Source organism: Salvia splendens, chromosome 9, assembly GCF_004379255.2.
Source record: "Salvia splendens isolate huo1 chromosome 9, SspV2, whole genome shotgun sequence".
Lineage (NCBI taxonomy): Eukaryota > Viridiplantae > Streptophyta > Magnoliopsida > Lamiales > Lamiaceae > Salvia > Salvia splendens.
In genome coordinates, this window is record NC_056040.1 from 29,691,842 (window position 1) to 29,706,712 (window position 14,871).

Genomic DNA, 14,871 nt, shown 5'->3' on the forward strand with positions numbered 1-14,871 from the left:
AACTCTATTCATTTCCTTATTAATGGTCATCGAGTGAAAGTTTTTAGGGATAATTCTAAGTTGTGTGTGGTGGAGGAAGTGCCACTACGCGCACTCTCTATTATCGCCTAATCGGTCGAGTGAGTAGTGCTCTCGACGAATTCCTGGGTTAGGTAAATGAGAATGCATTTTGAATCTATACACTGAACCAGAGGATCTCGAGATTACTCAATTGAAAATGTAAATAGGTTAATTGCTTTTCAAAAAGTAAAAAATTACCAAACAAAGAAAAAAAATCTAATCTTCCAAAAATATTTTCGAAACACCAGACTTCTTAGGGAAATTGTTTTGTCACATGTGAATCCTTGACCTGGGAGTCTGGCGTTTCATTTTTTGTTTTCTTTTCTAAGTGTGGTATTGCGGAGAGTAGCGTTTACACGGTGAGATTTTCGGTTTAGAATGTTTGGGATGGAAGTTGTGAAATTTCGAATTTCAAATTTTCACTTAAATGGGTAGGCGTACGGTTGCTTACATCACGCCTGCAACCGTTCCCATCCCTACCTAAAATATCAATTTCCCTTCTTTTCTTTTATTTTCCAAAACCCGAACTCTCTCTCTCTAACTCTAAAAATCCTCCAATTGCTCTCTCGCAATACCCACAGTTGTCTAACCCTAATCGGAAAATCCTTCCAAGTTTTGTGAAATTTACAGATTCTGAACATGGAGAACACACCGGAAACTGGACACCCCATCACCACCGCAAGTTCCGACGTTGCGGCGTTTATGGCAGATTTGACGAAGAAGTTTGGCAGTGCAGAGGAGACGATGAAAGCCTTCGGTCTCTTCACGACAATGATGGAACGGCCAAACCTTCCACAACAACAACCGCACCACCACCACCGCCGACGATTCCAGAAGAGTCGACGGCCAAACCTGCGATTTTGCAACCACCAGCGCGCCGGAGAAGGATGCAGCGGTAGGCGGAGACGAGGGGGTTGAGGCCGATCTGGCAGAGGATCTTGTGCAAATGGTGGTTGGTGACCAGAGGACAACACTGGTGTTGGAGGGGGAAACCCCTTTTTTTGCAGAAGGTGTTGATGAGGGGGAAACCCTAGTTTGTGATGATGAGGCTGTTGGGGGGAAACCCCTATTGTCGACAGAGTAGTTGCTGAGGTGGAAACCCCTGAAAAGTTTGTGGGCAGTGAAGCCCGTGTTTCTGACCAGTTAGTTGCTGAGGGAGAAACCCCTGCTTACATTGAGGGGGGACCTCTAGTCTGTCTGAGGGGGGGAGGCCCCCGTTACTGGTGCGATTTCGGTGCCCGAAGAAAGTGGGCTAAATTTGGTGGTAGATCTGGTGGAGAATCAGGAGGACGCAGACTCGCCGGTGGATAAAATGGAGGCCAGGCGTAGAGCCCGTAGGAGCTTGAGGGACGAGATCGATGTTCTCGCCCTACCCACGGAAGAGGAGTGCCTAGTCCCGGGAACAGAGGGAGAACAAGTGGAGGAAGCCCCTGGGTCTAGCGGGGAGGAGAACGAAGTAGAAGAACGCCGCCTGGCGGAGGAACGCAAAAGGAAAGGAAATCATGCAGCTACCTCCCAGACCAAGAAGCCCAAGAAGACTGCAGTGGGAAAATCTATTGAAACTCTACTCCCATCCCCTACCAAGGTTCCCTTTGCCAAGGAACAGGTCGGCCCTGCTCCGGCTACCGAGTCAGAGGAAGAAGAGATAGAGGAACAAGATGAAGAGTTGAATTTCGAGCCAGCGGAGGTCTGACTGACAAAAGGGCTGTTGGAAGCAATGGGGAAGTTTGAAGATCCGAAGAGGACAGCAACCTACAAAGAGCGGTGTGGTTCTGGCAAGCTAGCAAAATCTGGGAAACGATACGATTGTGATGAGTTACGGGAGATAGACTCAGATGAGGAGTTCCGTCAATACATCGGTGCCATTGAGTTTGATTGGCTTTTAAAACATAGTGACGCGGAGGTGCCAACAGCATTGGCACGGGAGTTTTTCTCGACTTTCCGAATGAAACCCACCACCGATCTTGACGCGGACTCGATCACCTTCCGGCTGTTTACTGAGGAGCACGAGATGAGTATTAGAGACTGGTCCCTACGGATGGGGTTGTTCACTCGCACAGAGGATGACGATGGCATTTGGAACGAGAGCGTTGTAGGAGCTCCGAAGTACACTCCAGGGTTCAAGCCGCAGTCCACTTGGGAATTTGTCACCCATCCCAAGGTGGGGCAATTCAAGACCAGCTATTCAAAAGGATTCCATATTTAAAACCGCATCCTACAATTTACCCAGACGTTTATAAGCTATAACCTGATGGGGACATCCAATTCTGCTTTGACCACGGCCGACCTCTATTTTACATGGTGCATGGCAAAAGAAGTAAAGGTACACTTGGGCTATTGGCTAGCTCAGGCTTGTCACCAGATGGCTGCCAATCCCTCCCGCCACATGTACACGTGCCACCTTCTCGGAGCTTACCTCCAGCGCAACACGATAATGAAGATAGCCAAATCCACGCCCGAGATAGTCATGTGCGAGCCCCCAGAGATCTTCAGCGTTGATTATTTCTTCAACAAGGGCCTGCTCTACATGCACGGGAAGGATGTGTGTTTCTATAAGGTGGGCAGGATGGAACCCCAAGTGAAGCCGGAGCAGGATGGTGTCGAAGTAGTGAACAGCGAAGAGTATGAAGAGATGAAAAAGGAAATGGGAAAGATGCAGAAGGAGCTCAGTGAAGTCCGGAATGAGATGGGCGAGATGAGGAAGGAACTCGGCGGAGTCCGAGAGGAGATGATGGCCCTCAGGGGCAGTATTACCGAGCTTGTAGGGAGGTCATACGCTCAGAATTAGCATATAACGGAAGCCGTAAAATTGATGATGATGATGACCCAGTGGCTGAAGGAGAAGTTTCCCGAGCCCCAGAGGAAATTGCCCTTTGGACCCAGCAGCGTGTCCAAGCAGCTAGGGCAGGGAAGCTCATCCATCCAGCAGCCCCCACCAGCGTCAAAGCCCCCGATGGCCCTGTCTGCATCGAAGCCCTTGTCTGTGAAGAAGAATGTATCGAGCCAGAGTGAGAAGGAAGAGGAGAAGCCGGCATCACCAGCCAGGAAGAAAGCGAAGGTGACCCGCCCCTATGTTCCACCCCGGTTTGGCTCCCGCGGGGGCCAACCCCCGAATTGAGACCCCCAATGACCAAGTAACTTTTACCTTTCAGTTTTTCTTTTCATTTTTTTATGTTTTTATATGTTTGCCGTTTGTGTTTATCTTTTATGTTTGTCACTCCAGCATGGTTTGTGAATGTATATATGTGTCTTCTCCCACTTAGCCCAATCTTTGGTCTAAGTGTGAGAAGTTTGTGCTTCTTTTGAGCAAGTTTTAGCTTTTGTTCTGTAGTAATTTCTCCCACTTAGCCCGTTGCTCGGTCTAAGTGTGAGAAGTTTGTTTTACTTGTGCTTGTTTGTTGTTTTGTGTTGTGTTTTTTGTGTTTGTTTAGGTCTGTTATTCCTTCCCTGTTTCCCCCCTTCACTAGGATAGCTTGGGGACAAGCTTGAGTGAAGTGGCAGGGGGGAGTTAGCGGAGTTTTTGTTGAGTTTTTGTTAATGTGAATAGGAGTCTTTAGGTCTAGGTCTTTGTGTGTCGCATGTGCTAGTGAATACAATACGGCAAGATTCCCTTAGTAAGAGCAATTGAAGATAGGATGCATGTCAACTTTGAGGCCTTTTTCCTTAATAAGTTGAATTCGGTTTGAATGAAGTAAGGACAATAGAGGATGCCTTAGATAACCTAGTTGTGAAGCTCTGCTATAAATGTGAGTTAAAAGCCTATACACTTAGAGCTAACTTGTATAAAAAGGGGCCACCACTTGATTGCTTAGAGAGAAGAGTCCGAAGAAAGAAAAAATAATAGAGGGTTTCTGGAGGTATAAGCTGGACGAAGTCAAGGGAAAGGAGGTACAAGCTGGACGAAGTCCGGGGGGAATGAAAAATATATAAAGGGAAATTCGGAGGTACAAGCTGGACGAAGTCCAGGGAAAAATATATATAAAAGGGGAATAGAAGGAAAAAATCTAAGGGCAGGAGGCAATAGTAACCTGACCCAGGAAAAAAAATAATAATAAAAGAAGGAAAAAAGGGGGACTGTTGGAAAGAGAAACTCTCATAACCCGAAGCATCAGTGGTGTGTCGTTGACTTAAGAGTGAATCGATCCTAACATCTCTGGTGAGGAATGAGCGATCGAGTGAATCCAACAATTGGGAAGTCATAGGCTATCTTGACGAACTGACAGACCAATTAGGTAGAAGAAGGAAATGGGAGGATTTTGAGACTGTAGACGAATCGGATAGACCTTAAGCTTGTGGGAACGGCTGCTTAAAAGTTGAAACTAGTTCATGCTTTTGTGAGTCTGTTAGTGTGTCTAGGTCTAGGAGTTTGTATCTTGTTTGTGTCTGTAGAGTCGGTCATAGGCTAACCATGCATTGAAATTCGTCTTATTTCTTTTTCTTGTTTTTATACTTGAGGACAAGTATGGTTTAAGTGTGAGCAGTTTGATAAGGCCAATTTCATGCATTAGTTAAAGGGTGGAATTCATGCATTTACGGGGTCTAACGCATTTTTTAAGCCAGATGTGTAGAAGGTTTCGCCAGGTCCAGGAAGAAAAGAGGACAATTGCATGGCGGAAGGAAATTGGCGATAAAGTGACCAATATGAAGGAAAAATGACCTGGCGGAGGAGATCGCAAAGCTGAAGGGAAGAATTGAGATTTCTGCGAAGGCTTCTAAAAGATCACCTCCGCACCTATAAAAACTAAGAGATAGGTTTTCGACGAAGAGCACACATATACACTTCTACATACTTGAGAATTCCGGGGAATAGGCAGGGGTTTCGGGTTTTACTTTCCGTTAGTTGTTGTGTAACACCGTCCCCACGTGGGGCGAAGATACAATTTACTGTTTTAATTTCATTTTGCTGCTGTGAATTTCACCGAGCTTCGCTGTTCGAAGCTCGGCTCTGTTTTCCGTCGAACTATCGTGATCTATGCAATCCCTGTTTTCTGTTTTGATGCTGTTGATTTCGAGTATGGATGGTATTTGTTTTGAGTTTGTCGTTGTTTACTGATCTGGATGCTTTTCGCGTTGATCTGTAGAGTCGGAGTAGAGCAATGGTTAGTTGTTGTGATCGGAACATATTAGTAAAATCGGAGTTTATGGAGTTGATTTTGTTTGTGGTTGGGTTCGGATTGCTTGGATCCGGAGTGGATTAAGCATCCGGCAGGTGGATCTGAAACAGAGTTGATCGTAGTGATGTCTCGTTTCCGTGTTTTTGTTTCTCTTCGTCTAGTATATGTAGATCTGTTTTATTTCCGGCTAATCGCAAGTTTCTGACGTCCGAACTTTTACATTCTGTTCGAATCTGAATATTTACTATGTTTGCTTCATGTTCGCGTTTAAATCAGGTAATGAGGTGTACGTCGTTGTTAGTTAAATCCTTAGTTTGATATCTGCAGCTTTATTTTCGTACTTGTTGTTTCTGGAATATGGTCCCCACTGCACGTTACTTTCTGTTTAGCTAAATTAGGTAGCCGTTTACTAGGTCAAGGAAGTTCGTTTGAGTTATTGCTATTTAAATGATAATCTGTGTCTGCATGATGTTTTCAATTTCCTAGGTCTAGTGTTAGATTTTATCCCTAGGTCTAGTAATAGTTGCCTCAACCCAAATTTGCGTGGCAGCAGCCATTTACCTTTCTAGAGTCTTTTGAATGCATTCTTACGCGTCCATCTTCGTGGGATCGATCCCTACTTCCCTGTACTAATTCATACTATAGCGGGTTGAGGGTTTTTGAACGCAGAATTAGTGTGTCCGACGACCGAGACTTCCAGAATCCTCAGGGTTCCTATACCTTGTGATCTAGCGGATTCTCTGGATCTGAGAGCTTGACCTAGCACAAAAGCACACATTGTTTCCTTAGGCATGTTTCAGTGGACTTAGCAAGAAATACTTATTTATTATTCATGGAATAATTAAATTCCAACTGGCCAGTTTCCGAATAATAAAAACCTTGTTCAAGCTCCTCTTGAGGACATTATCAAACGAGACTCACCTCGCGCACGATTCAACATAATAGCAATCCTAGCACCGCTATATATTAATCACCACTCAACATAATATCAATGCTAGCACCGCTAGATATTAATCACCACTACCCAATATATTAGGATTATTGGGTTGTGAAAAACCCGCACCTTTCGATAAGTCAAAGTAGTGCATAATCAATACCGTATGCTCGATGCTAACGTATGTAGATTAAGAAATACTCCCTCCGTCCCGCACTACTCGCACGTTTCATTTTCGGCACGGAGATTAAGGAATGAGTGTATAGCAAAGTCAAATATTACGGCTGTAGGTGAAAATTTTTACTAAAAATGAAAATAGTGCAAATTACTTGGGACGCCCAGAAAGGAAATAAGTGCAAGTAGTCCGGGACGGAGGGAGTAGTATTTTATCAAGACCTATTCTTTCAGTAGATAGCATAAAGACACGTCTTGCTGTTAGATTCATTCAGTGCTCTACCACACCAACGTCATCTTATTTCAGAAAAGCTTAGAAATAATCGGACTGACATTGCAACCTTTCACGATAGGTAGTCTAAGCCTATCTGGGTTGTGAAATTCTTCTTTTTCTTTTGCAAAGCATTACATAGAAACGACTGTGTTACCTTAAAGTGGACGACGCCCACAACCAGTCTACTAAGCAAAAGACATAGACTTTGTTTGTTTCTTATACATTTAAATGTTTATAAAACATCTTATAAATGCACAAGCAAACACAATGTAATAAGATACTGATCCTATTCATGCGATACTGCTCGAATAATACTGAATCGGGTTAAAAGTGGATTGTAGAGTTTTCCGTATACAAACAAGATTATATGTGCACGAACTTCCTCGAAACATGCTTTTTAGTATACCAAACCTAACACTAACACTTTCCCCTGACTTGGGTTGGAAGATTCAGATATTCCACGAAATTTAAATGGGCTTAGTTCTATTGAAAAACAAAACAAGTTTCTTTAGAATTGGCTTAGGCTAATTAATGCTGTAGAAATTTTTTCGAATTTATTTGTCGTCAAAAGATATCATTATGAAATTCAGTTAATAGGATTACTAACATAATTTCATTTCAATTAGTTCGTGAATGATAAATTTTCTTAATATATGTATATTTATCAGTTTGTATTCGATTTAGTGGTACTATTTTTTTGAGCGAACAAGTAATGTATACACTTCCTCTGTTCCATAAAAATATGAACATTTGAGATGACACATAAATTAATGTATAATTGGTAAAGTTAGATAGATGAGAATAGTTTAAATAATATTAGTAGATAGTGAGACTCACATTATTATTAGTGTTGAATGGTAAACCCTTTACGTTGTAAGTAAATTGATGAAGTATATGGATAATGAATTGGGGTGAACTTTTCATAAATGAAAATGAGCTATTTTATGGGACGGAAGGAAAAATAAAGTGACCATATTTTTATGGGATGTAGGAAGTATTATTAGAACTAATTATGTCATTATCTATAGATTGCAGCACCGCTGATATATATAGGCCTGCTTATTCGGCCGGTTCCGGTTCTACCCGGTCCGGTTGACCGGGTACCCAGTTGCTAATTTTCATGAATCTTGGACCCGGAACCGGAACCGGAATTGAACGGTTCCGGTTTGGAACCGGACGGGTAAGAACCGATCGATTCCAATTCCGAACCGGAACCGATTTGTAGTTTTAATATTACGTATAATAATTAAAGGTAAGTTTTTTTCTTATTTACCCTAATTTTAATCTAACACCACCGGATTTAGCTTTGTCAACAAAAATCACACCATCTCCACTAGGTAATAGTAGTATAAAGAATTTGATCCTCCTGTTAGCTCACGAGTTGCCTGTGATGTCAAACCAGAGATATGGTATTTCCTTCACATGTTTCATCGATGAGTATAATGGTATATAATAGAAGTCTTAAATGAAGTATAATATCCAAACACATAAATTGGAAAATCATATGGTCACCCCAAGCTAGCATGAATTTTAAGCAATATCAAGTGCTACCTCCGTCCCACATTCCACCAACCAATTCTACTCACATTTTATTATAAAACTAATATATATATAAGTGGGACTCATAATCCACTAACTTATTCAACCCACGTTTTTTTGCATTTCTTAATACTCGTGCCCGCACTAAATATGACACTTAATGTGGGACGGAGGTAGTAGCAGAAGAATGCATCCAGTAAAACTTAGGCATGCACACGGGTCGAAACCGGCGGTTCACGGTTCATCATCCCCATGAACCGGAACCGGCCAGCCAAGGGTCCCGGCGGTTCCAGTTCAAAAAACCGCCGGTTTACGGGGCGGTTCAAAACCGCCGGTTTTTGGCCTGAACCGCCGGTTCGGCGGTTCGTCAAAATTTTTTTTTTTTGCATTTTTTTTATTTGTTTATCTATGAAATGTGCGTAAATAAAACTAAAAAAACACGATGAAAGTTGCAATTTTATTGAGATTACAAGTTACAACAATTACAAATCACAAAAACCTTGAAGTCTTAAATAAAAATTTAAATACAACGAGACTACTAGTCAACACGGAGCTAATTACAAATTACAAAAAAGACTTAGAAGTTCTGAACAATAATTTTATAAGTATATATACTCTTAGTCGGCAAAGGAGATCTTTCTACATAACTAAATTGAGGACACCTTTAGCAATTCAACTTTAAATGTTGAGTTTAGTCTAACATTCAACAATTATAGTAGAATTGTCAAAAGTTTCTCGGATTTAGCCTTATAGAGAAATCTATTTCATCGACTAGAGTATATACAAATACAATTATTTAATTGTATTTGCATATTTTTAAAGTAGAAACAAATGGGGAAAAAAAGAAATAAAGGAAAAAGGACTTGAGCTCAACTTAAATTTAAAATTTAAGTTGAGGTGCCTACGTATCCTCAATGCTCATTTGCATTAGGAAATCAAAGCCCACGTAGTTCTCTTACCTTACTTACCTATTTGGCTTGGTCGGCGGTTGATGGTTGGCCTACGATTCATCCCCGGTGAATTCTTCTTGTGATCCCTCCTGACGATCATCCCAATCATTTTCTTGTTCTCTGACATCAGCTTTGGCCCAATCATCAAGTAACATCACAGCTTCCATATTTTTCACGGAGAGCTTACTTCTTGATTCATCTAACATACGCGAGCCAACACTAAAAGTGGACTCGACGGCGACAGTGGAAGCCGGAACAGAAAAAATCTCCTTGGCCATTGACGCAAGTATGGGAAAATCTTTCTCGTGTGTTCCCCACCAATCGAGGACGTCGATTTGGGCGGGAGGAGTAGGACATTCATCACCAAAGAAAAAGAGTGAATCGAAATATAAATCTAACTCACTTACCATACCTGAGGACCTTCCGCCGGTGTTGTAGCTGTATAGGTCGGCTAATTGGGATTGCACATCGGGGTCATCATAATCGGCTTGAAATGCGAAGCCAAAGTTATGTTGTTGAGGAGGGGGAGGTCTTCTGACTTGGTGGGTACTGTTATACTTGGTTTCATATTCGGTGTAGAGAGCACGCAAGTTAAACTCGAAGGTTTATTGGATAATTGACCGGTTCGGGAGGTTTATTTGAAATGTTTCTGAGAGGTCTACTCCGAATTCGTCACTAGTATCCGATTGCAATGCTTTAAGTGGATCAAGATCAATAGAACTCAAATTGTTATAATAAAAATCTAAAATCTTGGAGGTACCGGCTAATTTCCATTTTGGATCCAAGACCTTTGCAATCAAAAATACCGTTGGAATCTCACTGAAATACTTAAGCCATTTCTCAATCATATAATATAAAACACACATCAATTCAGGTGAAGAGTAAGCATTTTTCATTGCAGTTTTAAAACCAAGTGTTATATACATGCAATGCTCTAAAACACGAACAACGGTGCAATATTAAACACCCGATAATTCAATAGTTGCATTTTTGAAATATTTGAACAATTTAAATAAAGCCACGCTATGTTCCCAACAACTATGCGAAAGATATAAATCATGAACGGGATAGGTTCTAAAAAAATCACATAAATTATCTTTATGCGTCAAAGTAGAATTCAGACAATCATATGTCGAATTCCATCTATGAGACACATCCATAGTAAAATTCGTATATCTTACATTCTTTTGATGGCAATATTTCTTCCAAACTTTGTCAATAGCTGGCTTTTGATGGATTAATCTAACTGCCGTTCTAATAGGACTAACATGCTTTTGCCATAATTCAAGAGCATCTTGTACACATAAATTTAAAATATGACATATGCATCTTTGATGAAAATACTTACCTCCAATAACCGGAGCACAAGCCGCAATCAAATCACTAATACTTGCAGTGTTAGAAGTTGCATTATCAAAACCAACAGAAAATATCTTATTGCATAATTGAAACTCATTCAAAACTTGAATAATTAAATGAGCAATTTCGGGTGTAGTGTGTGGTGTCTCAAATTCTCTAAAACCAATTAAACGCTTGTTCAAAGTCCAACTATTGTCCACAAAGCCCATGTATGAATGCCGGTTAAAACAATCAGTCCATACATTTGAGCAAATGTTCACTTTGTGGCCAAGTTAAGTAAATAACGTGATAATTCAACTTTTTTTTCTAAACATTGTTTAACGGTAGATCGTTGAACGGTCATTCGACCTACCCTTTTGATAGCTACGTTTAAACCACTTTGCATAGTAACCTCAAATTTTTTATCATCATAAACATTAAAAGGAAAATGCTTCATTGCAGCCCATCTAGTCATAACATCAGCAAAAAAAATTTAATCATATTTAAAAAGAGGCGTACCTGACGAACCTGAGCCACCAGGTTGGAAGTTTAGTTAGGTTTGGGTAGAGGTAGTGCCACATTCTACTGGATGCTTTGTCACCAAATGACGACGGAGGGTGCCATATCCCCCACCACTCGCAAATTTGTAGACTTTATCACAATAGCTACAATATGCATGAAACGGAGATGTCTCTTCTTGAGAGTGCGGATCATGAGGACTTGGAATCACCATCGGGACCTTCTTGTAGTGTTTAACAAAATATCAGATTTCAAAGCTTTTGTAGTGTTAGTGAGTGGAGGGGGAGGAGACATCTCCTCATTTTCGCTGGTGCTAGACGGAATACGAGAATGAGATCTAACATCATTGTTGTCCGAGTCCGACGATATAGACACGTCGTACTCGTCATCTTGTTGTTGGGAACCACCGCCCCCGCCCCGGCCCCCACCTTGATGCATTTCAGCGAGTAGCATGACCATCCTATGATCTTCTTCTATCTATAAATATTATATAAGTTGAAGTTATAAGTAGGAACACAAAAAAATTTAAAAACTCAATCTTATGAAATTATGAATTGTAAAAATAATTTTTTAAAACTTACTTGCATGCGTTTAGCCGCCACTCGGGAAACCTCTTCCATAACTTCTCGACGACTAGGTCGCCTTGATTTTGAGGGACGACTACTTTGATCTTGGGCAATTCCTTTGCCCCGATCACCACGAGAAGAAGATATAGTGATAAATGAAAGTAGTATGGATGAAATATGGAGTATTGAATAAATGGTAAATTACGAACACAACAACAAATATAGTAGTAAGTAGTAACTAGTAAACAACTTTAGCAATTAGAGAGAATGAGGAGAGAATAGAGAAATGTAGATTGAGAAGGAAATCCTTGTTAACACAAGAATGGGGTGGGTAAAAATGATGGGAGAAGTGGGGTATTTATAGGAGTAAAATTGGAAGAAATTTTTTTTTCAAATTTCAAATTCGACCGGCGGTTTCTGGCCAAAAATCGGCAGTTTCTGACCGGTTTTCAGGCCTATACACTGCCACCTACGCTCTGCCACCTGAAAAAGCATCGGAACCGTCGGAAACGGGCGGTTCAAACCGGCTGTTTCTGACGAAAACCGGCGGTTAACGTCAGAAACCGCCGGTTTTTCTGCACACCTCGCCTGCAACCCTACGCCCTAGCCGGAATCTGCCTGTTGGGACCGTTGAACCGCCGGTTCAAACCGGCGAACCGCCGGTTACGGTTGGTCATATTCTCGAATCTGAACCGGCCCTCTTGAACCGCCGGTGCAGGTTCCGATTCCGGTTCATGAACCGGCGGTTCCGAACTGCCGATTAACCGCCGGGCCGGTTCGGTTTGTGCATACTTAGTAAAACTAAAGAATTAAAACCAAGCTTGACAAATATTAATAAATAATTTAGCGTTAATTACTATATTTCAATTTTAGTAAAAAAATTTAATTTTATAAAATCTAAAATGATATATTATTAGGTTTCGGGTAGAACCGGAACCATAATTTTTAAAAACATTAGAACCGGTACCGGAACCGGAAGCGGCTCTCCGGTTCCCGGTTCCTCAATTACCCGGTCGGTTCCGGTTCCGATTCCTGGTACCCGAGAACCGGAGAACCAATTAAGCGGCCTATATACACAGAAGAATTAAACTTAACATGTTTACTAGCTCTTTATTTTGTGATTTCAACCTCTTATGTTGTTTCTCTAATCTCATTTAGAAAGAAGATTAACCAACTTATTCAGTTGCACCTTATTAAACTTTATCTCAAATAATTTAAGAAAAATACAAAAAGTAAGGAAACAACTCTTTAGTGTAGTTTCGTTGACATCTAATTTGGTAGTGGCATATTAGTACAACCAGAAAAATATATAACTAATTAAAATGAGGTTACACGCATTGTAATTATTTTTGGAGGGCACAAAGATTATTGGCGATGGAGGAGTCATGGAAAGAACATTTAATTTATTTGTTACAAAATCATTGAAAAATGTTATTAGCAAATGCAATTGCAGGATCATTGCTCTCTTCCTCCTCTTCGTGGATTTCGCCAAAGTTAGGGCTGAAACTGTGCAGGCTAATGAGGTTGTTCGAAGCCGAAGAAGTGTTGGAATAACAAATATTCTGCTGCTGCTGTTGCTGTTGTGTTGAATTGTGAAATGCATTTGCCATCACATATCTGCTGTTCATTACCTGAGTTTGCACCACTGATAGCTCTGCTTGAAGTGATGCCACCTGCACTTGTATATATTTCCATTTCCATTAAGGAGATCATATTTTTTTGATCTTGTACCCCACTTATTCTTATAAAAAAAGGAAAGGATATAAAGAGACAAAATTTGCTAGTCACCAGGTCACTGAAATTATGTATGCTGATATAAAGAGAAATTAAATACTATTGTTAATAATAAACCCATCCTACAATATGTCAATATCCGATCTACAAATACGAATCTTTATCAGCTTTTCGATTTATCTGTATAAAAATCAGGTGTTTCATTAAAAATATTGATAATAATTACGATGTGCTGTATATTAGATGAGATCTTCACTAAGTTGATGTGAGACAAGATTTAGATATTTATCACACTTAGATGAGATCTTCATTAAGTTGATGTGAGACAAGATTTAGATATTTATCACACTTATAAGTTGACGTGAAACAAGATTTAGATATTTATCACACTTATATAGGTTAAATGAGATCTTCACCAAATCGATGTGGGACAAAATTTAGACATTTAACACGCCTCTGCACGTGTGAGCCGGAATGACACATCGGTCTTTCACTCATGATGTAAATAAGAAATAAGAAATATAGAAATCCATCATCGACTTGGGCCTGGTCTGATACCATATTAGAAATGGGTCACTAACCCCTTAAAATGCCTCATCATAAGGGGGAGAGTTATTCACACTTATATAGATCAGATGAGATCTTCACAGTCTAGATGTGGGACAGGATTTAGACATTTAACATTTTTTGGTGTTACTACATTAATTTAGCAAACATAAATTAAGTTAGAATAAAATGAATGAACCTGCTGCTGTAGAGCTATAATAGTGGAGACGCAGCCGTAGACGGGGTCGGAGAGCCTGGCCTGAGCCTCGTAGGAAATGGTGACGACGGCATCGTGCCTTCGGTTGGGCGGGATGTGCAGCAGAAGTTTGGACACGTTGCTGGCCCCGAACACCTTATGAACGGCCGCGAATCGGGCAGCGCCCTGGTCCGACCCGAAGTGGGGAGCAAATATGCATCCGCTTATGCACTTCCTTCTCAAGAATTTGCACGCGCCACATGGCGCGTTGGGGGCCGGGACTGCCTCCGAGTGGCTCCTCTTCCCCGGCCCCTTGCGACGGCTCTCGGATGTGCCGTCATCTTGAGCTGGCACATCCATGCAGGCTTATGGTTTGAAAGGATTAGTTTGGATGGAAAATATTAAGAATTGTGTTTATAGAAGAAAGAAAAGGGCCACGTAACTTTCGTGAAGGGTGGGCAAGATTAGAGAGAGAGAGAGATGGAAAGGTTCTAGTGTGTGAGTTGCATGCATGTGCAAAGGGAGTGTTTAGGAGAGTATCAATTGATGATTATAAATATAATTAATTAGTGGTGGGGTTTGCTAACTAATTTATTTTGTCTGATTTATATTCATATTGTGAGAAAATAAAATTAATACTCTTCAATAAGGAGTAATAATTTCATCTTAATAACCGTTTTTCTAATAATGGAGGATCTAATTACTTATATCTCGATACAAATCGTTTTTCATAGAGATAGTACTAAAAAATAAATACTTACTGTAATGACTATATAATACTAGTACTATTGCTATATAAAAGACTCACATCAATTTCCAATTAGGTACGAATCATTGGTGAAGATAACATCATTTTCCCCTTTTAAGATCTAAACAAAACTAAATATTACAAGTCCGTTAATTAATGAAGACAACGTTTTTTTGTTT

At 40.6% G+C, this 14,871-nt stretch overlaps 1 protein-coding gene across 1 annotated transcript; it reads right to left on the reverse strand.

Moving 5' to 3' along the window:
* Positions 1–12,718: 12,718 nt before the first annotated feature.
* LOC121747465 (LOB domain-containing protein 20-like) lies at positions 12,719–14,322 on the reverse strand. Its single transcript, XM_042141498.1, has 2 exons — positions 13,948–14,322; positions 12,719–13,141 (listed from the first exon to the last, which is right to left on the reverse strand). Exons 1-2 carry the CDS (start codon positions 14,302–14,304, stop codon positions 12,887–12,889), a joined length of 612 nt encoding a protein of 203 aa, XP_041997432.1. The 5' UTR covers positions 14,305–14,322; the 3' UTR covers positions 12,719–12,886.
* Between the last annotated feature and the right edge of the window lie 549 nt (positions 14,323–14,871).

Coding starts and splice junctions, on each gene's coding strand:
- LOC121747465 (XM_042141498.1), bottom strand. CDS start 14,304: ATGGATGTGCCAGCTCAAGATGACGGCACATCCGAGAGCCGTCGCAAG. Junction 13,142..13,947: donor TTATAGCTCTACAGCAGCAG/GTTCATTCATTT, acceptor ATACAAGTGCAG/GTGGCATCACTTCAAGCAGA.